This window comes from Equus przewalskii, chromosome 23 (genome assembly GCF_037783145.1).
Source record: "Equus przewalskii isolate Varuska chromosome 23, EquPr2, whole genome shotgun sequence".
NCBI classification, from domain to species: Eukaryota; Metazoa; Chordata; class Mammalia; order Perissodactyla; family Equidae; genus Equus; species Equus przewalskii.
This window is the reverse complement of record NC_091853.1, coordinates 21,978,322-22,004,944: the sequence shown is the minus strand read 5'-3', so window position 1 is coordinate 22,004,944 and position 26,623 is coordinate 21,978,322. Positions and strand designations below refer to the sequence as shown.

General features: G+C 37.9%; 1 protein-coding gene and 1 long non-coding RNA gene across 15 annotated transcripts; one reads left to right on the top strand and one right to left on the bottom strand.

The window, feature by feature from the left end:
* Positions 1–1,283: 1,283 nt before the first annotated feature.
* ANGEL2 (angel homolog 2) lies at positions 1,284–19,649 on the bottom strand. 14 transcript variants are annotated; one of them, XM_070591117.1, is made up of 10 exons: positions 19,389–19,618; positions 16,928–17,253; positions 14,199–14,449; positions 11,605–11,861; positions 10,857–10,926; positions 9,320–9,741; positions 8,338–8,464; positions 7,877–7,934; positions 5,507–5,670; positions 1,284–3,927 (listed from the first exon to the last, which is right to left on the bottom strand). In XM_070591117.1, exons 3-10 carry the CDS (start codon positions 14,203–14,205, stop codon positions 3,776–3,778), a joined length of 1,257 nt encoding a protein of 418 aa, XP_070447218.1. In that variant the 5' UTR covers positions 14,206–14,449; positions 16,928–17,253; positions 19,389–19,618; the 3' UTR covers positions 1,284–3,775. The 14 variants fall into 14 exon arrangements, 12 of the variants coding, with proteins under 12 accessions (XP_070447218.1, XP_070447220.1, XP_070447221.1 ...); XM_070591119.1 differs by lacking the exon at positions 19,389–19,618 and adding an exon at positions 19,247–19,334; XM_070591120.1 differs by lacking the exon at positions 19,389–19,618 and adding an exon at positions 17,365–19,304.
* LOC139078892 (uncharacterized) lies at positions 19,627–24,485 on the top strand. The gene is made up of 4 exons (XR_011532069.1): positions 19,627–19,994; positions 20,561–20,659; positions 21,827–21,937; positions 23,769–24,485. It is a non-coding gene; the product is annotated as an uncharacterized lncRNA (long non-coding RNA).
* Positions 24,486–26,623: the final 2,138 nt, after the last annotated feature.

Below are 26,623 nucleotides of genomic sequence, written 5' to 3'. Positions count from 1 at the left end.
CATCTAAAATATAGAATGGCAATCATTGCATAGCCTCTCATTTCCCACAAAAAAGGGGAAAAGATTAGGAATACAAACTATTTCTAATATGCTGATGAATAAGCCTTAAAACTGCCAACCGGCTTGATGGTTCAGTTAGTAACCTGATCTCTTCCACACTTACTCCTTGATTTTAAGATTCATTTCCCCAAAGCAAGAGTTAGCCACAGAAACATGACAGTTAATTTAAAATGTTCTTAGTTGTCATTCTATTTTTATTGCCTATCGAATATGCTAATTTCTAAAAGAGATGGAAAAGGCACCAAACTTCTAAATTCTAGTGAAGTAATTTAATTAAAAATATTAAGGCAAGAAAAAAAACCCATGACATGATATACCCCCAAAATTGATTTAAAAACTGGCTATAATTCAAAAGAGAAAAAAATAAAACTATGAAATGATTTGAAATCTAATTTTTAAAAAAGTTATTAATCCAAGAGAAATTTTATGCTTAAGGCCTTTAAGGCAATATATGCAAAGTTTAAATGAATGACAGAAATCTTGATTTTAGACTACACATTGTGCTGTTTTGAGTACACTTTATTTCAGAAAGTGATATTTAGTATTTTCTATACACTCTGAAATCATGAGCATTTCACTTTTTCTAAGTCAATTATTTCATAAGGATTTTATTAATAGATATTGGTAAATAGAACTTTGGAAATCTTAATTCAGTATTCTTACTCTACCCAAGGCTTTTGTAAGCTATAGTTTTATGTACAACCTTGTACAGTTTTTTTGACATACAGTTTCAAATCTTGTTTATTCTCTTGGACTTTGTTCTGGCCGATACATTTTTTTTAAATCTTTAAGAAAAACTGTGATTGTTTTAGTGGGTATTTTTCTAAGTAAATGAAAACTTGTATAATGGTATTTTAGAGAATGCCAGATAAGTGCATGTTTCAAGTTAATGTTTTTCTCATCACTTGTATGTTTATACACAGCATGAGACTTTAATAAAACCATCCTGGAAACGTAAGGATTGTTTTTCTTCTAAAAATGTAAGATGGTGTGATTTTTTCTTGCCCTCTTATTACATACTTGTCTTAGTAAACTAATTTATTGCTCTCTCACCCTAGTCTTCTTCCACAATTTTCAGACTGTATATTAAACATCTTAATTCACTTATATTTTAGCATCACCCTAAGTATAAAGGCTGAAAAGGGTAATGAAATAGTTCAGAAGAGGCAACAGGCCAGCTTACACAGCTTAGTACACCTAGCACAAACCTGCAGGCACAGATGTACTAGTACAATAATTTATTAGGTAATTTACAGGTACAAAGTGCAAAGGACTTGATGTCTGTTTCCCCAACCCCTTGAACGCTCTAGATCTCTGACTTAGCTTTTGAGGAAAACAAAGGGTTAAAAGCAGACAGTTGCTAAATTCCAAAAAAAGGACAAGGTTTCAAACAAGCACATTATCTTGATATCAAAAGATACAGTAAAACCAAAATTTCATTTATTCCATAATATCCCTTTCCATTTCAAACTTGGAGAGTATAGCACTTGAGACTGGAAGACCTGGTTTTAGTAATTAACCAGATTTCATTGCTTTTGGCAGGAAAATAGAAGGCTCCAACAGAGTTACCAACTCTTCTGACCAAAAAAGTAAAGACAAATAGACAATTTTAGTGGAGCTTTAAAAACCTGTGAGAAGGTTCCATTGACCCTTTGGCCTCCAGTCCGCAAAATAATACTTCATTCTATCAGCTAGAGTGGAAAGCAATTTTATGGATTAACTCTGTCAAGTGAAGCACATGAACAGGGCCTAAAATCACAATATATTAATCAGGATATAAAAAATTAGCTTTTCGGGGCTGGCCACGTGGCCGAGTGGTTAAGTCCGCGCGCTCCGCTGCAGGCGGCCCAGTGTTTCGTTGGTTCGAATCCTGGGCGTGGACATGGCACTGCTCATCAGACCATGCTGAGGCAGCGTCCCACATGCCAGAACTAGAAGGACCCACAATCCGCTGTACAGGGGGGCTTTGGGGAGAAAAAGGGAAAAAAATAAAAAAAATCTTTAAAACACAACCATCCTAATAAATCATTAGTTTATAAAAAAAAAAAAATTAGCTTTTCACAGAGATTTTCAGGGGTGTTAGTTTGTCAAAAATGACCTACATATAGTGTTATTTGTTAATAAATTCACACAACACAAAGCAGTAATTAATCAACGGATTTTCATTTTTTTTCATTTTTTTCCCCCAAACTAAAAGGGTATAATTATCCTGTCATTATTATTTGATGATGACTATATCTGCTAACTGTATTAACAGTTAATACTGTGAGTTAAAACCCAAAAAATGAGAACTTAAACATTTAAATGTACTTACTACAGTTTTTACTAGGCAAATCCTTATAACCCACATGCTGTTTTTGGGGTATTCACCTGGTTTATTTTTTAAAAAATAAAAGTAGTAAATGCTTTAGTACAAAAACTTTTAAAGTCCAAGACTATAAAGTAACGACTGCTTTCTAATTTAAGATGAAGCATTCTATTAAGAAAACACATTGTAAAAACTTTTATAATTCAGTACGATTCAATATAAAATTACTACTTAGTAAAAATGCACGCAATTCTTTGCTCCCAAAGTCTAAAAAAGAGGAAATTTTCACTCTTCATGTTTTAAAAATTTTGATTCAAACATTCATACAGAGCCAACTGCAGGATTTATTAGACCTGCTCTTAACCACTTCATAAAAAAATGTCAGCCCCATCTCACATGGCTGCATCATTACAAAATAAAACATTTTAGAAATAAAACTACTAAAACAGTTAAAATTACTACTTAAGAGTGTTAGGTCTCCAAGTTGGTATCTCCCCACTAGAGTTTTGCTGGCTTCCTCAAACTTCTGAGGCAAAACAAAAATAATCTTATAGCTGCCACTTTGTTCCAAAGACAAGTTTTCTAACAAAATAAATTTCTACAGAATTGGTTCAGTAAAAGCAACTCTCTCTCCCAAACCAGGGGCCTTTTCTTGAAATGGAATAGAAAAAAGGAAAAACCGCTCGGGAAACAGAGGCACAGCCCAGTGTCTCCCTCTCAGGCATCCTGTGAGGGTCTGTCGTTGCGGGATGGAGAGAGCGGGCTCGTGTAGAGCGCCTCATCCTACTAGTTATGGTGACCTGTTTCCCAAAAAAATGCAGGCATTTTACATGGCTCAGGATAGTAACAAGGTGGATTAAGCAATTTGTACAATTTTAAAAAGCATTATCAAGCCCCCTCAAAAACAAACCAAAATGGCTGGTTGTGAATGACTCAATGATTTCTGAGATGCATTAACTAGGACGCAACAAGCATATGGTTCTCCCAGTGAAATCAGACCTTCTGGAGGGAAACAAGTTGTAGTTTGCAAGAACTCAAAGGTACTTTGGATTCACTGTAAAGCTTGCCAAAAACATGAACAGAAATTCTTTACTAAAAGAACTAAAGAAGATGCACTATATTTACAAGTCACTGTCAATTTTACTGGGATTTAGAATAAAAAATATTTACAACTCTTTTACAATAAAGAGCATTTAGATCTCACTTGTCAGGAAAATATTTTTTCATTATTAAAAAAGAAAATGGTTGTAAACTTGTTTCTTCCCATATCTACTTCAAGCATTTAACATAACTTCTTCAGAAACTCCACAGCGCAAAAATAAACAACATGCAAACTCTTAAGAACCTTGCATTCTTTGAAAAAGAATATAAATTGGAAAGAAAAGTATATATGTAATGAAAGAAGAGTCAGAGCTCAAGTCTGAACTTAGCCAATAAGGGCAGATGATCTGAAGAGTTATTTTCATTTGGAAGTCCATTCACGGTCCATAAGTCTTGTTCTGTAAGAAGTGACAGTCTAGCTAGAAGTTTCAAGCCACCAACCAAAGCAACTTCAGCTCCTACATTAAAGAAGCACATATAGATTTAGTGAAACCTTGTCAACAGCCTATTGTAAATTAATCATACAAGTATTCTTTTCTAAACGATGATATAGAACTTGAAACCCCTCTGGAAGTCAGTTTTTAGAATGTGATTCAATTCGTTTTATTCAGTTATAACTTAATTATAATTCTCAAACAGCAGTTTCAGATTTTTTTATATTTCAGATATTTTTTATATTTATTTCAAGTTATGCAGATAATCTTTAGAAAAAAAATCAATGTAATAAACAACAGTGCTAAGAGTAATTTGATATTGACAATGACATAAGAAATTCATCCATCAACCATTTTGTAGTTGCATATAACCAGACAGACCCAGCCACAGCTGATTAGGAAATTTATAAGGTGACTAGAGAATAAATTAGTATGATTTTGTCCCAGAGACTCAGTACCCACAGAAGTAGAGTAAAAAATGACACTCTCTTAATGTTAAGATTTGAGATTCTGGTCCATGACACACTCTTGCCACCTAGTGAATGTTTATGGCATGACAACTACCAGAACTTCATTACAAAGTCAAAGCAGCAAGCATGTTTTGTGGAATTGATCTAGTGGGGAGGAGAAAGCCATCTCCTGAGTATTACTAATAAGGTTATCCTCAGTAGGAAACAAACAATAGAAAAAGGGAAAAATAAAAATAGCACAAAAAAATGGAAGAGAAAAAATGGGGAAATCAGAAAAGATCAAACAGCTGCCCACATTTTTCTGAATGGTATTCTACTTTCAGTTATCTTATACTGCATTTTCTTCCTCACTTTGAATCCTTTGGTTTAAAATCTGATTTTCATTGAATTGGAAAATGTTTTATGATCTCTGCTTTTTCAAAACACAGTCATATTACAGACTTCACTTTCTCAGAAAGATCCAATACAGTCATGCGCCATAATGATGTTTCAGGCAACAAGGGACCACACATACGACGGTGGTCCCATAAGATCAACACCATACAGCCTAGGTATATAGTAGGCTATACCATCCAGGTTTGTGTAAGTGAACTCTGTGATGTTTGCACAATGACGAAATTGCCTAATGACACATTTCTCAGAACATATGCCTGTTGTTAAGTGACACGTGACTGTCTTCCAGGGTCAGCCTGGCAAATGGTCTATGATGGCAGTGTAAGCATGTTCCTACGATGAAGGCAGCACACCTTTGTAAAATTTAAGCTCAAACCATATGATGACCATTAGCACAATATATCCAGTTGCTGTCATAAGAAAAACAGTAAATTTATGGCAAGTACAACCAAAGGGCAATATGAAAGATTTATAACTCAGCAGCTGACTGGAACTGGAGGGTACAGTTGAGGATACAATAATTTGCTTGAAGGTGTTTCACTGCCTCCCTCTTTTGCAGGTAATTAACTGATTTCTTCCAATTTATTACCAATCTGTCAAACGTATCACCAATTTAAAGATATTTTTAAACTTCTAAATCTTGAACTTCATCTAGATGTTTAGCTACTTTTTGCAACTTCAGCCTTGAGGTTTTAGTTACTGTGTTCTCTAGCAGAACTTAAGATTACATGCATCTTCACCTGGCTTCTCAGCAACATCTTCCTTCTCAGCAGAATAGAAAATATAATCCACAGTTATGGCGCTTCGAGAATGACAGGTGGTCACTTCTGGAATCCCAGTGTCAGGAAAATAATGTGAATAAACCGAAGATAAGCTGAAATGGTGCTGTAAATGTGAAGATAATCTAAATTGAAAAGAAAAAGTATTTAGCATCCATCAAATTCTTCATGATTTTTATAATTCCTCCTATTTAAAGCACTTTTTCATTTAATTTCCAGACAAAGTCAGACATTATGACAAGCTTTATTTAAAAAGATCATGTCACAATTTAGCTTTGGCGATGTATAAATTTAACATGTGGCAATATATAAAACCCATTAACAGGGCTGTGATACTTGGGGGGAAAAAGCTCAATAATTAACAAACTAATATTATTTTTTATTAATCGTAGCATATTTGAGGACTTCCACTTACTAACAAACATATTCTAAAACTGTAAGTTTTTTATTGTGTTTTTAAGAAAGAAAATCAAAGTAGCCTTCAGGAATGCTATCTGTAACCCACTAGACTTTTCATGTCAGAGGGGCCATATTTTTCTATGATCATTCTTGCCGTGAGATATGAGATAATTCTGCATGCATCTTAAAACAGCTTCTATAGTGGTCAGCCCCGTGGCCAAGTGGTTAAGTTCATGCGCTCTGCTTTGGCGGCCCAGGGTTTCCCCAGTTCGAATTCTGGGTGCAGACATGGCACCGCTCATCAAGTCACGCTGAGGCGGTGTCCCACATGCCACAACTAGAAGGACCCACAACTAAAAATACACAACTATGTACCAGGGGGCTTTGGGAAAAAAAGGAGAAATAAAATCTTTAAAAAAAAAACCACACAAACAACCAGCTTTTATAATGGTGTACATTTACCCCACGCTACAAATACATACATGACGTTATGGGTAAAGGGTTTAAAATTCATTTCCTATTAACATATCATGAAGTTTAGTATCCTTTATGTCATGAAAGAAAACAAAATTGAAAAAAATTTTTTAATTCATGCAATAAACATTTACCAGACATCTACTAACTTCCAGGCACTACCTTAGAAGCTAAGGATACAGAGACAGAGATGTTGCCCTGCTTTTAAAGAGCTCACATGTCGATGAACAAAGGTAATTCCTTCAAAATGCCCTTACTTCCAAGTTTTAGCAACTTTTTATGTCTAAGGAGTTTTATTTACATTATTAAATGTAAAGCAGGATTTCTGCAAACTGTTATCTCACTATCAACTTTCCAGTTTACAGATATCAGCTATGCATGTAAACACACTGTATTTATACATAGATACTTAAAAATATCTTTTCTTATACCCCACATTGTTATAAAAAGATTTTAGAATTACTCAAAACTAAGTATTTGTTAGTCATATTAGCCTTTTTATTAATCTTACTCAGGGAAGTTTTTAGTATATTTGAAAGGTTTAATTATAAATTCCTAAGTATTCTTTTTTAAAAGTTCAAAACAATTGCTTCCTTTCTTACTAGGTTCTTATATTGAGATAACATTTTCTCAAAACAAGGTATGCAAAATAAAATAAGACTGAGAAGAAAGCAGATGAAATGACTGAGAGATGATTCTAATTTTGTCCCTAAATTTAAATGTTAAAGCAAAAATAAAAACTATAAAAGAGCCACAATATGAAACAATCAGGGCATTTCAAGAATATCCTAAAGTGGTTTCAGTCTCCATCTTGTTGTTATGAACATACTTCTGTTTGTCAACCATAGCCCCAAACATTCATGCTTCTTTAATAATACAGAATCCAGGCATCTTTGCCCCGTAGCTCTGATGACCTTTTCCTGTAGTTCAGGAGATAAGCATAAATAATTATCTTTTCTGCCAGCGTATCTTTTTTGGATCAATTCTCCTATTGATTGTTTTGAGATCTAGTAAGTCAGAGGAGGCTAAGGATTCTTCTGAAATCTAAAAGATATTTTTGTGTGATCTTGACCTTTGTTTAAATATGTAATAGCAATACATTTCAAAGAGTGCTAGCTGGTCCACATCCACGGACAGGTTGTTCTTTTTAAATAACACTGCTTAAGCTATGTATCAAACATCGAGCTTTACAAGCTTCGTCTCATTTAATCCTCATAACAACCCAAATTACAGATCAGGAAAGTGAACCTCAGAGATGTTAAGTTTCTTGCTCAAAATCATACAGCTAAAAAGTAGCAAAGTCAGGATTGGAACTCGGGTCTATTTGACTTAAGAGCCAGTATTTTTCACTAGAATGCAATATCATTATCTTCATTTTTTATCCAAGTCATTTTTCAGAAATGATTTTTTTACTCAACTAAAGTCAGCAGAAGTCTACTGCTGCTTTCCAGAACTCACTTTTCAGGTGTCACTAGGACCTCTGTTTTGTCCAGCTGTGTCTGTGTTGGATCACCGTCTGTAGGAAGAGAGAGAAATGTATTAATACTATCAATATATTGTTTTGTTCTAGTTTGCCTTAGTATAGTCCTCTTACTCTGGGAACAATATTTAATACATATCTATATAGACGCATTGCTAAATGTTTCATCCTGGAATCTATGTTTTGATGGTCTCCAGAATTAGCACAAATAAGACACATTTTCAAAGCAACATGCAAGTAATTCATGCAAGGATAATTTTAGAAGTTCAACTTAAAAAACTAAATTTAGAGCTCTTTAAAAAAGGAATAAGCAAACAACCTATTTCTTTACATATGAATATTCATCCCTGAGGTGTTATTCCCCTAAAAATTTAGTAGTATGTCTTCAAAGGGAACACTGTTATCAAGAAGTCTGCTAAAATGTATTGCAAACACTTACCTGTCTTTTCTACTTTTGGTACCTGCTGTACCTCATACACACAGTTCTGTGAGATACCTAGGTTTGGGGGCCAAATTGGAATAGATAAAATTCTTTGTCCCCGTGAAGACTGTTCCTGGCCAGATACCTAAACAAAATTTCAACAGGTATCTTAAGTGAATAGATTCTAAATAGTTTATGTATTGAAAAGTTTATGTCTTAAATAAAAGGGAATCCAAGAATGGTAAATATTACCCTTTATTCATTATATTAAGTGATTATTTGTGCTTATAAAATCTTGTTCAAATACACTTCAGGAAGCACTTATTATTTACATGAAAATGGCAGTCTTTTCCTCCACGTTTTTCTCTAATTTGGATATCTAAACGATCTGTAGCTTTGGACTAATGCTGGCCCTCCCTTTTGCTACCTGCAATATAGTTTCTATTATACAAAATACTATGAAAGATGAACTCTTATAAAATTTTAAACCATCACTCAAAACTCAGTGGTGGAGATCTTATTTTGGCTAAAAATACTGAAGATGAAAATAAAAACATAGGATAAATTATACTCAGCTAGAGAATTAAAATATTTATCATTAGTAAAAGAAAACATATATACTAAAGAAATACTGAATTACTGTTTTGCCAACTGCATGGCCTATACATCCAGAATTCAAAATTCTATTCTGCCACCTTGAGAGCAGCTCCTTATTTATGAAGTATTCATGTCTGTCAATGCATTTTTTTTCTTCTCCATTTTGGATTTTTTGCTGCCTGCCAATTCTTCCAAGCAGAATGTTGCCACAAATAGATGGAAAAGATGAAATTCAATCAAGTGAATATAATTACTCGTTAGTAGTTGTGGAAACTCATCATAGCTTGGTAGAGTGAGAGTACCGGATCACCCATGGTTTTCAAACAGCCCTGTGATGCCTATCCTCACGTTACAATGAAGTGAGCTAAGACTGCCTCCTAATAGTGATGAAGCGAGCACCCACCTTTCCTATGGCAAGTCCTTCATAATTCAATTTTCCTTCCTTTATAAAACTATAGAGTGGAGAACCAGGAACAGAATTAAAGTCACCACACATAACAATAGGGCAGAAACTGCCATCTTTCTGATGGGCAACACTGGAAATCTCTGCCAGAAGCATTGCCAACTGGGTCAGCTTAATATCACCTCGCCTTGGATTATACAATAGATGTGTGTTTGCTACGCAGAGTGCAGGAGAGGCAGTGCTTGGAATTCTGGGCTGCAAGAGCAATACTAATCCAACATTGTCTCTGTCCAACAGCGGAACATCAGGGCGGAAGAACTCCACTGGGTTCACTGATAACAGTGAAAATTTGGAATGTTTGAAGCAAATGGCACAGCCATCGGGTTTCCTTCCAGTCCGCATCTTGTATTCACAGTGATAACCTATAAGAAAGATAGAAATTTAAAACAAGGGATTTTTTTTATATATGGCAAAACACAGCTCTCCTAATAATTTTGAACAATGTTTACCAAAGTGTATTCTGCAAAACATTAGTCAAACAGGATGCTAATAAGTGTTGGAATCAAAAAAGTTGGGGACTGGGTCTAACAGGTCTCTTTACTGGCAGACTTCAGTCTTAAATATGCTAATGTGTATTTTCATACTCTCCTTCCATCCTAGTAAAAGTCAGTCATGACAAAGACAGTAAGGCCTTATAATAATCTGCCCCCACTCTCCCCCACCCCATTTCTCTGACCCTTTTGCCTCTAGATCTCCCCTCTTTGCCCTACTCCACACACACTGGCCTTCTCTCCTGCCTAAGGCACTCCAAGCTCAGGGCCTGCCTTCACCATCTCCACTGCCTGGAATGTTCTAGGCACGGCTTGTTCCTTCACCTCCTTCAAGTCTTTGCTCAAATGTCACCTTCTCTGATTATTTTGCTTAAAATTGAAACCTGACTCATTCTACTTTCCTGTTATTTACTTACTTATTTGGTTTATTGTCAGCCTTTCTCCACTAGAACGGACGCTCCCCAAGGGCAGAGAATTTTAGCTGTTTTGTTCACTGCTGTACTCCCATTGTCTAGAAAGTGCATGGCGTATAGTAAGCACTCAAAAAATATCTGCTGAATGAATGAATGTAAAGTAGGCAGCATTTCTCAAACGATGACCTGTTTCTAGAAGTGTCCATTCATCAGAAAGGTTTTTAGCCTCTATCCATTAGGCAGTGGTAGACACTTGTGTTATAACAATAAACTAGACAGAATGGTCCCTGATCTCACAGAGCTCAGAATCTTAGGGGTCTGGTGGTGGGCAGAGTAACTCCTGGAAAGGAAGGTACGAAGATATTCTTACACACCTTTCCATTTGAATTAAAATTATATAACAACACAAGTTTCCACTTGAAATATCTCAATCTTTTCCTGAACTTTTGAGATGGGTATTACATTTTTTCAAAATTAAGATTTTTGGTCTAAATAAATCTGTTATCAAGTTATACTTCAACAACACACAAACCTTCCAAAGTAAATTTGGCTAAAATAAAAGTTACACTGTACCCAATGATTCCAAACTTGGCCTGATCTCTGTTCCATAATGATCTTCTTGAACTTCTTGCAAACAAAGTACCTTGGAAGAAAAAAATGGCTTGAATTAAAACAAAGATACAAATATGAATTTTCTTGTGCTTTCATCTTTAAAAGCAGGCTTTTAAAATTCTAAAAACCTGATGAAAACTGAAATAAAAGACATGATCTTTTCTTTTGTAATTTATAGATCTATCAAATTAGTATTTCCAAATCTGAGCAGTCTTCAAAACCCTGGGCTTTCTTGAAGCTCTCTTAGTATCTAAAACTGGTAATTCCCAAAGGAATAATTTTAATTTCCACATCAGGATATTTTCCTGAATTTACATGTTCATTAGTACTAAATCTTTCTAGTCTTTTCCTAAGAGCTGATTTCTTTGAATGCCATCATCTAGATTAATTTTTGCATGAGTTACTTAAATTTCAAATCAAAGGAAATATCTATTAAATACTTAATATGCTGCCAGTCCCTGTCTCAAAAGTGACCAATACTTAAAACTTTTTGGATCTTTTTTGAAAAGTTAATGATTATTTACACCGACAACCATCAGCAAATAACACTGTGGAAGTCATGATACCTTGTTAAAAACTGTTCCATCACTATATTTAAACGTCTTCCCTTCTCACCCCACAAACAAAAGAGATAAAACCATTTAGTTTACAAATGAATCACTTAACCCAACTTTTTCTTGTGAGAATTTTGATGATATTTTGCACTTACATCTGCATCAAAGTGTTTAATTTCTTTCAGAATATTGGGAAACCTAAAACTCCAGTGTAATACCGGCCGCCGGCAGTGTCTATAGAGGTGTGAATTGTCTTCCAATAAATCTTGTGAAAGTATATTATAGGACATCACTGAAAAGTCAAACTTGTTCTCACTGTCTTCACATTTGGAGTCAACATTTTTGTCTCCCAAGATCTTCATTTTTTCTTTATTATGGTTACATATATATTCCCAATGCCGTTTTATCGTGCCTATTAAATGTTTTAGACAAAATATAAAGAATTAATAAAAAACAGACCATGTATTTTCCTGTATATCAGCATTTTTTTGCCTTTTAAAAATTCCCATAGGCAATGAACAAAATGTTTTTCCCTAGGAAATGGCAATGCAGCACTGAGTAACTGAAGTTGTCATCAAATTGGTTACAAAGTAAAATGATATACTGACTGACCAAAAGGTACAATACAGGTGTGAAAGGATCTAGCAACAGATTCTGGAGGCTGGGAGAGTGTGTTAATAAAGCTAAGACAAGGCAGGGGTCGTGGTTTCTCACTTCTTTATGGTTAAGAAGTAACTCTGCCATACACATGCTTAGCAACCTTATAACCATGATAATCTATTTGTATGTCATAGTTGGCTTTTCAATAAGATGATTTCACATCATATTTTAGTCCTTATTAGTAAGATAAGAACATCAAGTGATTAAGTTCCAGAAACAACTCATCTCAGAATACTGGTGTAGACATGAATGAAGGGTGTATACTGGCAATATATGAAGCAGTGCTTACTGCCTAGAACACTAAAGTGGAACAATGCCGACAAAATGAACAAAAGAAAGCTTTTTAATGCAGACCAAAGCAAAGTTAAATGTGACACAGTTACAGAATGCTAGTAAATGATAATGGCTGGTTGACAAACCCAGCATGCAGCAACCAGGAATGTGTGATAGTTTATATTCTGCAAAGACACCATGTACCCTGAAAAAGTGATGAAAAGAGAATCGAAAAGCATGAGATTTTGCAATTATAGGCAGTCCTCGACTTAGAAATGACCACCGTATAGATTCACCTTTGACTTTGTCTCCCTCACCCCACCATTAAAGAGGATACTCTTACTGCCATGGAAGCCGTGAAGAAAAATGCGGAACTTTCAGAGGATCTATGAGCTCAAACGAAGGAGAAAACAAGAAATGGGAAGAACTTGGGAAAACAGACTTGGAGATGGACTTTCAAGTTTGAAGAACCTCAGCCCAAGAATCTCTGCCTTTTCACGCATGAAGGTTTTCACTTCACTGGATTACAATGCCTAAAATTTTGCCAACTAAAAATTAAATTGAGGAAAAATATTTTCTACACAGGGGGAAAAAAGACTAAAAGGAAATACACCAGAATTTTAAAGAGTAGTTATCTCTGAGTGGTGGGATTGTGGAAGATTTTTCCAAATCTTCTACAATGACAATATATTTACAAGCAGAATACCAACACTCTATAAAAATGCCAATGAAGTAAAAATTTAAAAATACGGTCTGGTAAATGAGTTAATCAGACTGCTTTCCTCAAAATTTAAATGCCCGTATCTGCTGCACTGAGGCAAGAGAAATTGTGACCAAAGGTAGAAGAGGAAGATAATTTTTACCAATAGTGAGGTCTGAGTGGAACACGGGAGTTGGAGACACCGTACCATGAAGGTACTAGGAGCCCGAGGAGAAGGGTAAAGAAAAAAAAGTGGAAGGAAAGAACACCAAACTAAACAAAGGCCTTCAACTATTACACAACTTACCCCAGATCTTGTCCTATGCCAGGCAAAGGAAAGGAAACTATCCCCTTCACTATCCTTCACTGAATATGGAGAATCCCACCCTCAAAGGCTCAGCACTAAGGGTAACTACTAGCTCCGAAGAGCGACTTTGAGATTTATAACATAGTTTCTACGGGGAAAACAGAACCAACGATGAACAGCGATTCTCAAGAACTGATTATCTAGAACACAGTTCATTCATAAATTGGGGACTGCCTATGATGGTTGTAGCCACACATCATAAAGTCTTCATATGTATACGAGATGAAAAGGGCTCTAGTCATGCAAACAAAATGTGAGCTATCACCACAAAGTTACAGCACTAACCTGGTGTCACCGCCACATTAAAATATGGAAGATGAAGGTCTAGAAAACTCGTTCTTATTCCCTTGTAAAATACGTATATGTAAAGGCATATAAATGCATTCAGATTTTTGTGATTCTAGCAACTAAGAGTTTGTAAGCCAACTCTTTGCAATTCCATTTTTTTAAATAACCAAGACCATCAGATTATCTAATTAATACAGTGGCTTCCAAACTTCTAGAGCTTGTACAACCCTTTGGCATGACTTTTCACGTCATGAGCATCAATCTCTGGCACGTTAGGACTGGGGCTGGGACGATGGGGCAAACACATTTATCCTGACCACGTTTGCTTTTAATAAACATACAAAAATGTGTTCCAATGCCAGGGTTCCATGGAAGACAATTTGAAATCTACTGATGGAGTGGAGCATCTTTGGCCTTCATATACTTCACAATATAAATTCACACTACAAAAGCTTATATACCTTCCATGTCAGGAGGAACAAGGTGATCACAGCAGAGAAGACAGATGAATCAAAGAAAGTAAGCAATAGGCCTGATCGGGTTTTTAGGGTGCCTAATTAGAAAGTCATAATTGTGTCACACAAATCCTTCAAACACCACTTTAAAGTGATAGGCAAGTTAGCAATGCTGTTCTCTTGATTGAAAAGTATTAGTGAAATATCGGAAGTCACAAATATGGCTTAACGAAGAGCATTTTCCTTATTCACAATACCTAGGAAGAATGGACATATAAAGAGTCAGGTTGCAGTCAAAGTTTATAAGTATGTAAATGTAATTCCCCATCCATTAAAGGGAAAACACCACCACCACAATTTTCTGAGTACCTACTATGAAGCCAACAGTGTGTTAGGCACTTTGATACGTCTCATTCATCCTCAACAGGCTTTCAAAGTAGACATTATTTTACACCAGGAAACCAAGGAGCAGAGAGGTTCAGTAACCTGTCCAAGTTCACACAATTAGCAGTGAAGCAGAATGAGAGCAGGGAGCATTCCTAAGCCCATGCTTATGACAATATGCCACAGCTCCTCCTGACAGCACATCAGATTTACAAAAGGCTAAAAGACAGAGGAGTGTGCTAACCTGGTAAACACTGTGAGTACATGAAGGAAACGCAATCTCATGTCATCATAGAGGCCTAGATTTGTAGATTATGGATTGTTCTTAGGACCCTAATTTTAATGCCTCTGAATATACCTTTCACTCATTCAAACAAGTATTTGTTTATAAACACCTGCTGTGGTTAAGTACCATGGATCTCCATTTTTGAGTGCTTAGAATTTCTACTTAAATGTGTATAGAATTTTTACCTAAAAGCACACTAACGCTGGCTAATCTTCTAGCTCTGACTTCCAGGTGAGACTCACTCTGAACGTCTTCCTTGTGTCAGCTCCCTACACAATAACACCCGCACAGCCAATTTTCAAATATCTTCTGAGAAATTATCTTCACTGAAAACTATAGCTCAGTAAGAAAGACAATTCCAAATTCTACTTAGATTATTCACGTATACTTTGGATGTGGGGGACAGGGCTGGTAGCACACAGGGAGTCTAGTAAAACGTTTAGAGTAAAAAGACTATGAGAAAAATGGAAAGAATCAACATATTTAGAAAAAACCATTTCTCATAGTTGAATAAGATGTGTACCCTTTTTAAGAGAAAAAACTTCCCACACTCTCAAAATTACATCTATAGACCCCATATGAGAAATACAGATTTAATAAGCTAAATCTCAGTCTATAAAAAAATCTTATATTTATGATTGTTTCTATTTAAAAGCCCTTTCACCTTACACAAAAAGGTTAGCATTAAAAACAAAAACAAGAGGGGCCAGGCCGGTGGCCAAGTGGTTGAGTTCGTGCACTCTGCTTTGGTGGCCCAGGGTTTTGCTGGTTTGGATCCTGGGTGAGCACATGGCACCGCTCATCAGGCCACACTGAGCAGGCCACGCTGAGGCGGCGTCCCACATAGCACAGCCAGAGGCCCTCACAACTAGAATATACAACCATATACGAGGGGAATTTTGGGAGAAGAAAAAAAAAAGATTGGCAACAGCTGTTAGCTCAGGTGCCAATCTTTGGGGAAAAAATGAGAACAAGCAACTTAATTTTTTAAATAGATCTGTGGACTCCAAAGAATACATCCACCAATTTCTAAGAAGTCTAAGGACCTTTGTTCCCAAAACCCTGAATTTGAAAACTATTCTTAAATTAAACCTACTGTTTTAATCTACTCCTCCATTCTTTTCCAACCTTATTGTACATGTAGAGTCACTTCAATTTTCACTGTCAGAAATACACAATTAACTGAAGAAAAAATGAAGACTTCACAAAAAGAGAATTTATTTTTCCCTAACAGAAAACTTGTTGTTGGTGCCGTCTGAATAGATTCCGACTCCTGGCGACCCTGTGTCCAGCAGGAGGTCTTTCTGCGCCATCTTCTCACTTTCTGGTATCGTATCAAACAATGACTGCTCTATTGCTATGCATAGGGTTTTCACAGCCAATTTTTTGGAAGCAGGTGGTGGCCAGGTCCTTCTTCCTAGTCTGTCTTAGTCTGGAAGCTCTGCTGAAACCTGTCCACCACGGGTGACCCTGCTGGTATGTGAAATACCGGTGGCATAGCTTTCAACATCACAGCAGCACGCAGCTGCCACAGTATGACAACTGACAGATGGGTGGTGTGGTTCTCTGACTGGGAAAAGAACCCAGGCCATGGTGGCAAGGGAGCTGGATCTTAAGCACCAGACCAAAAGCGCTGGAAAACTTTAGCCAGAAAACTTTACCTAAAAATAAACACCAAACACTTCTAAAACCTGCAGGAGATTTTCTTTTCTTTTTTTAAATTTTTATCTTATTTTTTTTTGAGGAAGATTAGCCCTGAGCTAACTTCTGCCAATCCTCCTCTTTTTGCTGAGGAAGCCTGGCCCTGAGCTAACATCCGTGCCCATCTTCCTCTACTTTATACGTGGGACGCCTACCACAGCATAGCTTGCCAAGCGGTGCCATGTCCGCACCCGGATTCCGAACCTAGCGAACCCCGGGCCGCCAAGAAGCGGAACGTGGGAACTGAACCGCTGCGCCACCGGGCCGGCCCCTGCAGGAGATTTTCTAAAGGATTAGAAACGAAAGTTTCAATCTAGTCTATGGCTTATGTCTATTTCTGCACCAAGATAAATGTTACCTTTACCTTGGTGTTTTCTTCGTTTTGATGAAGGCTCATCTCCCTCAGAGTTCATGATGTAACTAGAGAGATGAATCAAAGATGTCTGGCTCAGGTTCTCAGGTCTCCAGTTCCAGTACTGAAACTGAGTTCTAGACTCAATCAGACAAGGCGGTCTCCAATTTAGTGAAAAATGCCTACTACTGAAGTACGGGTAAGGAGCACGAGAGTAATGTCCAGGCCACCTCATACAACTAGAAATATGTCTGTTCCAGCAACACCTTTGCAGATTCTCCCACGGTGTAGTCCAGTCTCTGCCCAGACTCTTCTGGTGATGGGGTAACATGGGGTATCTAAAAGAAATAAATACACTCCTTGAGGTACCACTTTTTGTTCCACTACAGTACGTAAAACCTAAATCTGTTTCCTCAAGGGAAGATAATGTCTAATATTCAAAATCTTACCTCTAAATCTGTGAAAGATGGGGATGGAGGAGCAGCCAGTATTTAACTACTAGCAGCAATCTCTCAATATCCCTAAACAACCATGAATGGTACCTAAACACTTAACATAGAATCCACCACACTCCCAAAACACCATATATACGTCAAAAAGTCCACAGTCAACCAAGAGGTGGATCAACCATCAAACTGATATACAGAGTAGCTTTCTAGCATCTAATAAAACTCACTAGGCAAATAAAATCCACAGCAAACCTAATACTTAAATCAAATATGGAACACATAAATTGACTATAATTCAAGTGAATCCTCTAACTTGGGTTTGGAATAAAAACAGGTTTCTGCACAGTATTTTTATACAGAGGTTATATTTTCCAAACATCTGTACAGCTCAAAAAACAAAAACCTAACACAACTTCACAACTACCTTTCTTGCTAGTCAGTGGGTGGCTAATTTATTTTTCCATTCTTATTTTTTTTAAAACCATGCTTCTCCTTGAGGGAAACGAAAGAGGACAGAGATTACTTACTAGCAATTCACCAACACTCCAAACCCAAAAGCACCAATTTAACCTATCATCTAAAATATCTCCAAAGTAGTGTTAACACTATTTGAATAGATATGCTGCTCTCAGGCTCTCTCAAGCAACAATGCAACTCAAGGACCACCTTCTTCCTACTATACTATTCTGGCAAAACGTGAGGATTCAGAGGAGGACTTCTATCCTTTTTTCCAGAATTCATTAAGGGTACATTCCAAGATAGTGTCAAAAATGTCCACTTCTATCTCTAAAGGAATTTTGGTTAAATTGTGCCTACTCTTATTTGACTTTTATATGTTCTTTTCATTTTAACAGCATTAAAATATTTTACTTTTTTTTTCAGCTTATGCATTCTCAAACTGTTCTCTAAATTCAACTTAATTGTAGGCATGACATGGGCAGCCTATCCTGCTTGATGACAACTCTGAAAGCCATAGAGATTTGGGCACTTGCTCATTCATTTTCTATCCTAATAAGCTACCCTACTGAAATATAAAACTTGTACTACAAAACTTATTCTCTATATTTGTAGTTACTTATATAGATTTTTCTCTTAAGATGATGAGCTCCTTCAAGGCCAGAGCTTTCTTATTCAGTGTAATCGCAGTCTCTTCCCAAGTGCCTAGCACAGTGCCTGGCACACAGCTGGTACTCAGGAAAACATTGTTGAACTGAACTGGCATCAAGTCCCAGGACTACAGGAGTTAAAACCAGATCCCCATAACTTATGTAATCATTAGTACAGCGCTGTGCTTCCCATGTGTGGTACACCAGTTTCATATGGTACACAACTAAACGTATTGATTTTTAATAGCAAAGTATTTATCTTAAAATGTATTAGGCAAACAGAAACATAATCAGTACATCAAACCCAAGATCTCGCGGATACTGCTTAGGGCGACGCTAATGTAAGCAGCATCTACGAAGTGCTTTTTTAAAAAGTCAGCCAATTTCAAAATACCCAGTAAATAATGCAGAGGTAGAACAAGAATTTGATAATAATCGTAAAGGTTGGTATACAAGTGACTAAAGTTTGAGAGACACTAACACAGCAACAAACAACAAACCCCCCGGGCGCGTGTGCACGGCGCGCGCTCCGCTCCGGGTCAGGCCGCCCCGGGACCGACTGCGGACGGGCGGCCTCCCCGCGGATGGCGAGCCCCCGGGGAGGAGCCGGGACCGGGAGGCTCGGGCGGGCCAGGAGGCTGGATTGGGGGAAGTGGGCCGGGCTCCACGGCCAAGCCCGGTCCGGAAGGCACGAGGCCGGCCGGCGGCCGATGCGCTCCGCGCCGGGCCCCGCAGCCCGCAGGCCCAGCGTCCCGCCGGCCACGCGCCGGGTTTACCTATCCCTCGGGGTCTCCGGAGGCTCGTCCGGCCGCACCACCGCCCCGACCCTCTTCCTCCTCCGTCCGCCCCGCCCCGGGTTACCCCGGGCCGCCCGCGCCCGCCCCTTCCTCCTCCCTCCCGCCACCCAGCACTACTGACCGGCCTCTCCCCACCACACAGCGGCCGTAGCCCCTCCTCACACAGCGCCACGCTTCCATCTTCCCCTCTGCGGGCGGCAGCTCTCAGGCCGCGCGCTCGGCCTCCATCTCTACAGCCGATTTGGCGGCTGAAACTGCCGGACGCTCCCCATCCCTAGGCGTCCGGACTCCGGGCCCGGCCGCAAGGCATGCTGGGAGGTTCAACCTCGCCCGCCGCCAAGTCCCCATCTTGCGCCGCGAAAGTCGCCAATTGCCTTAACCCAGAATTGCCTTCAAGAAGCATGCGCAGAGGGTGTGAAGCCCGGGCAGCCATTGCGGCCTAGGGCAGGACGCCCGAGCTCTGTCTTAAAGAAACAGGGAGAAAGACGCAAACTAAAAAGGCTCAAAAGCTTCGTTAAGGCCTACGGGTGGGCGCGTACCGCGCAGTTACTGTTTGAGAGCTAAGAAGAAAAAAAAATTTTAGCGTGTTTTTATAATGACCTTGGGATTTGAAAGGTGGATGGCCAAAGTGGGGAAATACCCTTCTCTGGGTTCCCACAGAACTGTGGTACCACGGAGTTTTGCAATTAATTTTGCGAGAACACATCCACAGAACTCACTTTTAAATGTACGTGTGTATCTTGAGTGTCCACCTTTATCAAACTTGGTCTAGGACTTTAGATTCTTGAAAAACATTATTTAAATGGGGACCCCTCCGAGAGACAGAAAGAGGGAGAGCTGAGGAGGAATAAAGTGGAAAAGGAAAATGGAAGGCAGGATTGCAGCTTTTCTAGGCTCTTTCGGAGAGCAGTGGAGTAATTTTTTGGAAAGGGTTTTCTTTTTTCTTTTGTGCTAATAAGGAAATCAGACGCATTTGAAAAACACTTTCTGTCGGTTTAAATATGCATAGTTGATTCTCGTTATTTGAGGTAGTCTATGTTCTATAAAGTTACTGCGAGGGAATATGGAACCACTGCTCCTAGGGGGAATACAGCGTTTTAGGTTCTGGTGAGCCTCTGGTCACAACATTTTAGTCACCTAATCAATACATAACCTTGTTTTATATGTGTTTCTGTTTAAAGCCCCTTTATTTAATATATATTTTTGATTTATTAACATTGAATTCATGCCCAGTAGCATGTAACTCATGCCTGAGTGAAGCTGCTTATCTAACGCATGTATTTTCTCCATAAGGCACGTCACAGACTTCTTGCGTTTACGAACACCAGACAACACTTCGGATTAAGCTTGGAGGCCATTTTAAACAACAAAATCACCAAAATGTGAAAATAGGTACTGGAGAGACAGTGAAGAGGACGCGTTTTCAGTGTGAGAGCTGAAACACGAGGGCAGAGAACACACACCTTAGTCAACTACGTTTTTCACCCCTCTGCACGTGTCCGTGAATGACTGCGAAACACTGCAAGTATTGGTTTTGGAGTACCAGAGAAATTTTAGTGAGTAGGCAAATTCGCAAATACGGAATGCACCAATAATGAGGATCGAGTGTACTTCCGTTTTAAACTGCCGTATTTTCTAATTGTACTCTCAATTTTGCAGTTTATTAAATTTATTGACGAGTAGTTTCTTATCAGTATGTCTTATCTCCATAATGAGATTGTAAGTACTTTGTGAGCAAGGACCATGACCCATTATTTTCAAAATTCACCAGACCAACTGCTAAGTACACAGTAGATGGTAGATAAAACATTTTTGAGTGGACGGTTAACACAGGGCCAGAATTACAGAAGATCTGTGAATGAATGGAAGCTTTCCCCTCTAGTACATTCTATAACCTCCGGTTTGTGATATGTAGGGAGAAATGTAGCACTCTGATATAAGCAAAAGAGATTAATGGAATTCAATGGAATGCTGGAGTTCGGGGGGATTATTTGATCCTAAAAGATACTCACCAGGCTGGCTGGTGGCGTAGTGGTCAAGTATGCACGTTCTGCTTTGGCATCCCAGGTTCCCGGTTGGCATCCGGGTGCGGACATGGCACTGCTTGGCAAACCATGCTGTAAGAGGCCTCCCACATATAAAGCAGAGGAAGATGGGCACGGATGTTAGCTCAGGGCCAGTCTTCCTTAGGAAAAAGAGGAGGATTGGTGCCAGATGTTAGCTCAGAGCTAATCTTCAAAAAAAAAAAAATAATAAAAAAAGATACCTTTATCTTGGATTAGACAGTTTTAGAATTCCATAGAGATTAAAATTAATTTGTAGAGACTTGATGATAATGCAAATATTCTTGTCTACAGACATCTGAATGAATTCTCTCTGATGGAGGGAGAACTCTCCTTCTCTGTAGAAAAAGCCTGTTTTGCATCCATTTGATCAGTGAGGTGTCTGGTTTTTGGATTTTCCTTGAACAGATTGTAACATCTCTCTCATTCTCTTATTTAATTAGTCAAAGAAAATTATTTTGTGTGACTTTACTTTTCCTTTTTTTTTTTTTTTGAGAATTATCCTTTAATGGTTCTGCTGTTCCCACCAAGATGCCTAATGTATTCAACTAACAGCCAGATGAACTTTATTGCCAGAGAAGTACCCCTCATGGATTGCTAAATCCAGGTACATTTTTCTTGTTCCCAGAGGTGAACCTGAAGCACAATAGAATTTTTTAAGTCTCTGTTTTTCCTCATTTAAATTTTCTTTTCCACCAATTTTGTGTTTTGTTTTGGTTTGTATATGGCCAATAAATGATTTCCTTCTGCGGCAGCAATGATCAGGAATTTGGTTGTATAGGTCTGACCATTGCTTTCTGTAAAAGGATTCATGGTTTATAGAGATCTGTTTTCTGCTGAGTGAGAGACAACAGAGAATCTGGTTTGTCAGTCTTGTTTGTTTGTCTGTTTGTCTATTTTGAGCTCAACTCAAGAATTCTGTGTCCTCTGGGAAGAACAATTCTTTGATTTCTAGACTAGTGAGTTTTTATGTTTTATGTTTCTGTGATTACTTCTTGACCTGCAGAAATTGTAGAATCGAAGCCATAAACTCACCATATGCCTGTGTGTCTATGTGTCTGTTATTCATAAAGGGCTTTACCTCTCATTATATGAGTATGAGATGTCCTACATCTGGAAGGTAGTAATGAATTAAATTATAAAGTTTATTTTATTAAAGGAACTCTTTTCTAATTGTCCAATAGAGATAAATACTTATAAAAATTGATATAATATATATATTCATATATAATATAAATTTATATATTTATAATGTAATATAAATATATATAATATAAATTTAATTTCTAAAATTACCTGGAAACAAAGAAATAGAAATACTTTCAATGTGACTAACTTAAAAGAAAAATATATTATTTTTATAGAAACTAAATCAGAAATGTTTTAAGAATCCAAGTTCACATAATTAAGGCCAATCTCTAGGGAACAGGTGATTTCTTTCTTGAGGTAGTTTAGTGGTAATAAGAAATGGGTAGGGAGCTGAGACACTGACTGATAGTTCAAAATCCCACCCCACCATAATTGCAAAGGTAACCAGGGATTGAGGCAGGGAAGAAGAGTGGCCAAGAAAATCTCAGGGTCCAAGGTCTCTACTAAAGGGAAACCAAGTATTTTGGACAAGCATACAGAGATTCATCTGCTACTTAGGGGACTGCTTAAGAGCTCAGGAACTTGAATCAACTGGGCTGGGGTGTGAGTAGACGATACGGCAATAAGTATGAGTTAAACCTCACCCAGAGGGACTCATGTTTAGAAGAAAAGAAAAAAAAGGCCACATTTCTGTGATATGAGAACTCTTAAGAATTCTGTGCCCACTGGGAAGGAGAACAGCTCTTTAATAACTGGACTGGTAAGTTTTTGTGTTTCTGTGTTTACTCTTGATCGATGGAAGTTGTTCTTCCTGCCAAAAGTTAAAGTGGGTGAGATTGCCTCCCTCTTCCACTGGAACTGCCAGGGCTGATTATGGAGCAGAGAAGAGAATGGAGGGCTGCAGTGGTATGATGTCAGAAAGTGTCTCTCCTCCTGAGGAGTAAGTCACTAGGGGAGTGACCATTTCAGCTGTCTGGTCTGGGACATCCAGATTGGATCAGCAAACAAGGCAGAGCCAGGATTACGACAGAAGAAAAATCCAGAACAGATTGAAACAGAAACATTTTAATTTAATACATCTGGAGAAGGCCTTCACTAGTCCAGATGACAGGAGGAATGAGAAAATAATACATATCAGTCAAAGAGTACCAACTTTCAGTTATAAGATGAGTAAGTTCTGAGACCTAATGTACAGCATGGTGACTATAGTTAATAATAATGTATTGTATGCTTGAAATTTGCTAAGAGAGTAGATCTTAAGTGTTCTCATCAGTTTCCCTACATTAAACCCAGCATATATGGGGTTAAAACCAAAACACTCATTCCCTGCTTACTCTCTGGCTTCCTAGCTCCAGAATCCATTATCCTCCATGGAGACAGACACCGCCAAGGACAAGCACCTGGATTCATTATCTCCTCCCAGCAAAGAGATACAGGCTGGTGGGAAAGCTGCTGACCAGCAAGGTCACGGGCTCCCTCCTCTCTGCAAGTAGTCTGAAAGCCAAAGACAGGCTAGTGGGAAAGCTCCGACCAGCAAGGCCATATGCTCTCCCTCCCCTACCTAAAACCCCAAATAAAAACCCTTCCTTTTAGCTTTTCTGGGAGTTTGGGATTTTAGGGTTAGCTGCCCTCTCTCCTTGCTCAGCATTGTATGAAAATAAAATTCCTACTTTCCTCCACTACACCCAGTGTCAGAGATTGGCTTGCTGTGCAACGGGTGAGTGAACTCACTTCAGGTTCACTATCAAGGTGATGGATATGTTAATTAGCTTGATTTTGATAATCATTTCAAAATGTGTACATATATCAAAACATCATGTTGTACACCTTAATATATAGGATTTTTGTCCATCATACCTCAGTAAAGCTGGAGGGAAGAAAGACGTTAATACCATAACAGGAGTATAACATTTGTAGTTTGTTAAGTTACAATGTAAATAATCTTTCCAGATATTAGTATAGTTATATCTCTAAACCAGGTGGACTCCAGTGACATTTGCAGTTAAGATTCATTCACTCATTCATTTATCCCAACACCCAGCTTAAGAAATAAAGTAGTACAAATATATTGAAGCCTCTTGGTACCCCACCCACAACTCCTTCACTCCCCAGATGTAACTACTATCCCAATTTTTGTTCTTTTCATTCCCATGTGTGCTGTTATATTTTTCTATACATGTAAGTATTCTGAACAATATATAATATTTCATATAACATATTTTAAAGCTATATATAAATGGCATACTCTGTATCTTTCTGCAACTTGCTTTTTATTTCAACATTATGTTTTAAAATTTACCCATGTTTATACCTCTAATTCTGGTTCATTCGTTTTTCAACACCGTACAGTATTCCACATACAAGCCATGATTTATTAGTCCTTTATTCTGCTGATATACATTTATGTTGTTTGTGGTTTTTTGCTATTGTTGCTAATACTGTTATGAATATTGTTGTATGTCTCCCTGTCCACATTTGTGACGTTTTTTCACATATTCCCGGGGTGGAATTGCCAGTGAGAGGCAATACATCCTTATCTTTACTGCATGTTGCCAAATTGCTCTCCAAAGTCATTGCACTTCCACTAGGTGTGTATAAAAATTTCTATTGCTCCAAATACTAATTTTATTTCTATTCCTAACAAAATTTCTAATAACAGTTTTATCATCTCTATCCTCTTCTTCAAAAAGACAGGAACTTTACCAGACTTCAATTTTTCGTTAATCATTGGTGCCCAGATTTCTTGATTTTTTTTTTGTTCCCTCAAAATTAGTCTTTCAACGGTAAATTCCCCAATATATTTATAGCAGTTTCTTTGTTTTTTTGTTGTTTCTCCTTTTAGGAAGTATCTGTGAGTGATAAAATCTTTTAGTTTTTGTGTCGCTGATAATATCTTTATTTTGGTTCTTCTCTTCAGTGATAGTTTAGGGTTTGGTGTAGTTTGAGAGCCATAGTTACTTTTCCATAGTGCTTTTGGGATGTTACTCATTGTGTGTTAACCTGTGCTGTTGCTGATTAAAAGGCTGCTGTAAGTCTAAATGCCATTCCTTTGCTCCCGAACTGTCTTTTCTCATTTTTAAGATCTACATTGTATATATGGAATTTTTTTTTTATTCTGATCGGCACACAGTGTGCAGTTTCACTCTAAAGATGAATTTCTTTGTTCAGTTCAGAAAATGCTGACCCATTATCTCTTTGAATATTGTTTTTCCACCATTTCCTCTATTATGTTTTTCTGGAATTCCTATTAGACCACTGTTAAAGCGTCTTAATTCTTTTGTCTCTTGACTACCCTTAATTCCTCCTCCTCCTTTTCTTTCTTCTCCTTTTTCTCACCCTCTCTCTCTATGCTAGATCTGGGTGAATTCCTCAGTTTTATTAGTTTACTAATTTTTTTCTTCAAGTGAGACCAGTCTAGAGTGTATTTCGTCTATTGAATGTTTATTTCATTGACTATATTTTGTTATTTCTATGATTTCTAGTAGGTGCTTTTCTAATCAACTTTTTTTTTCTGGTTTTTCTCCCCAAATCCCCCCACTACATAGTTGTGTATTTCAGTTGTGGGTCCTTCTAGTTGTGGCATGTGGGATGCCACCTCAGCATGGCCTGATGAGTGGTGCCATGTCTGCACCCAGGATCCAAACCAGTGAAAGCCTGGGCCGCTGAAGCGGAAGGCGGGAACTTAATCACTCGGCCACGGGGCCAGCCCCCTCTAATCAACTTTTTTGTTTTATTTCTACTTGCTTTTATAATTCCTTGTTCTTTTTTTTCTAACTCTCTCAGAGAATACAAAACATGCTTATTTAAAAACTCATTTTCAGATCATTCTGCTATGTCCATTTCGTCAGTAATGAATTTATCTCCTCTTTTTTGATTCTGTTGATCACTCTTCTGAGTATACATTCCCTCATGTGTTTTGGAATTTTGATGTGCAGACATCCTGACTAGGAGATTTGTTTTTCTTTTCTCTCTCTCTGTTAACCCTGTCTGTTTTAGTTGCCCCCATTTTCCCCCAAGGGACTGTCAGACTAGAGTCAGGTCTTATATTGGTGGCTTAGGCCTCTCTAGCTGTGCTAAGAGATATTTCAGATCCAGTCTCTGAGGTAGTGGACACATTGACCCACGTCCTGGATGTGGCTCTGTGTCACCTTTCTCCTGCTCCCCTAGGCCATGGCTCTGGAAGCAGGCCTTGCAGCTCTTGTCA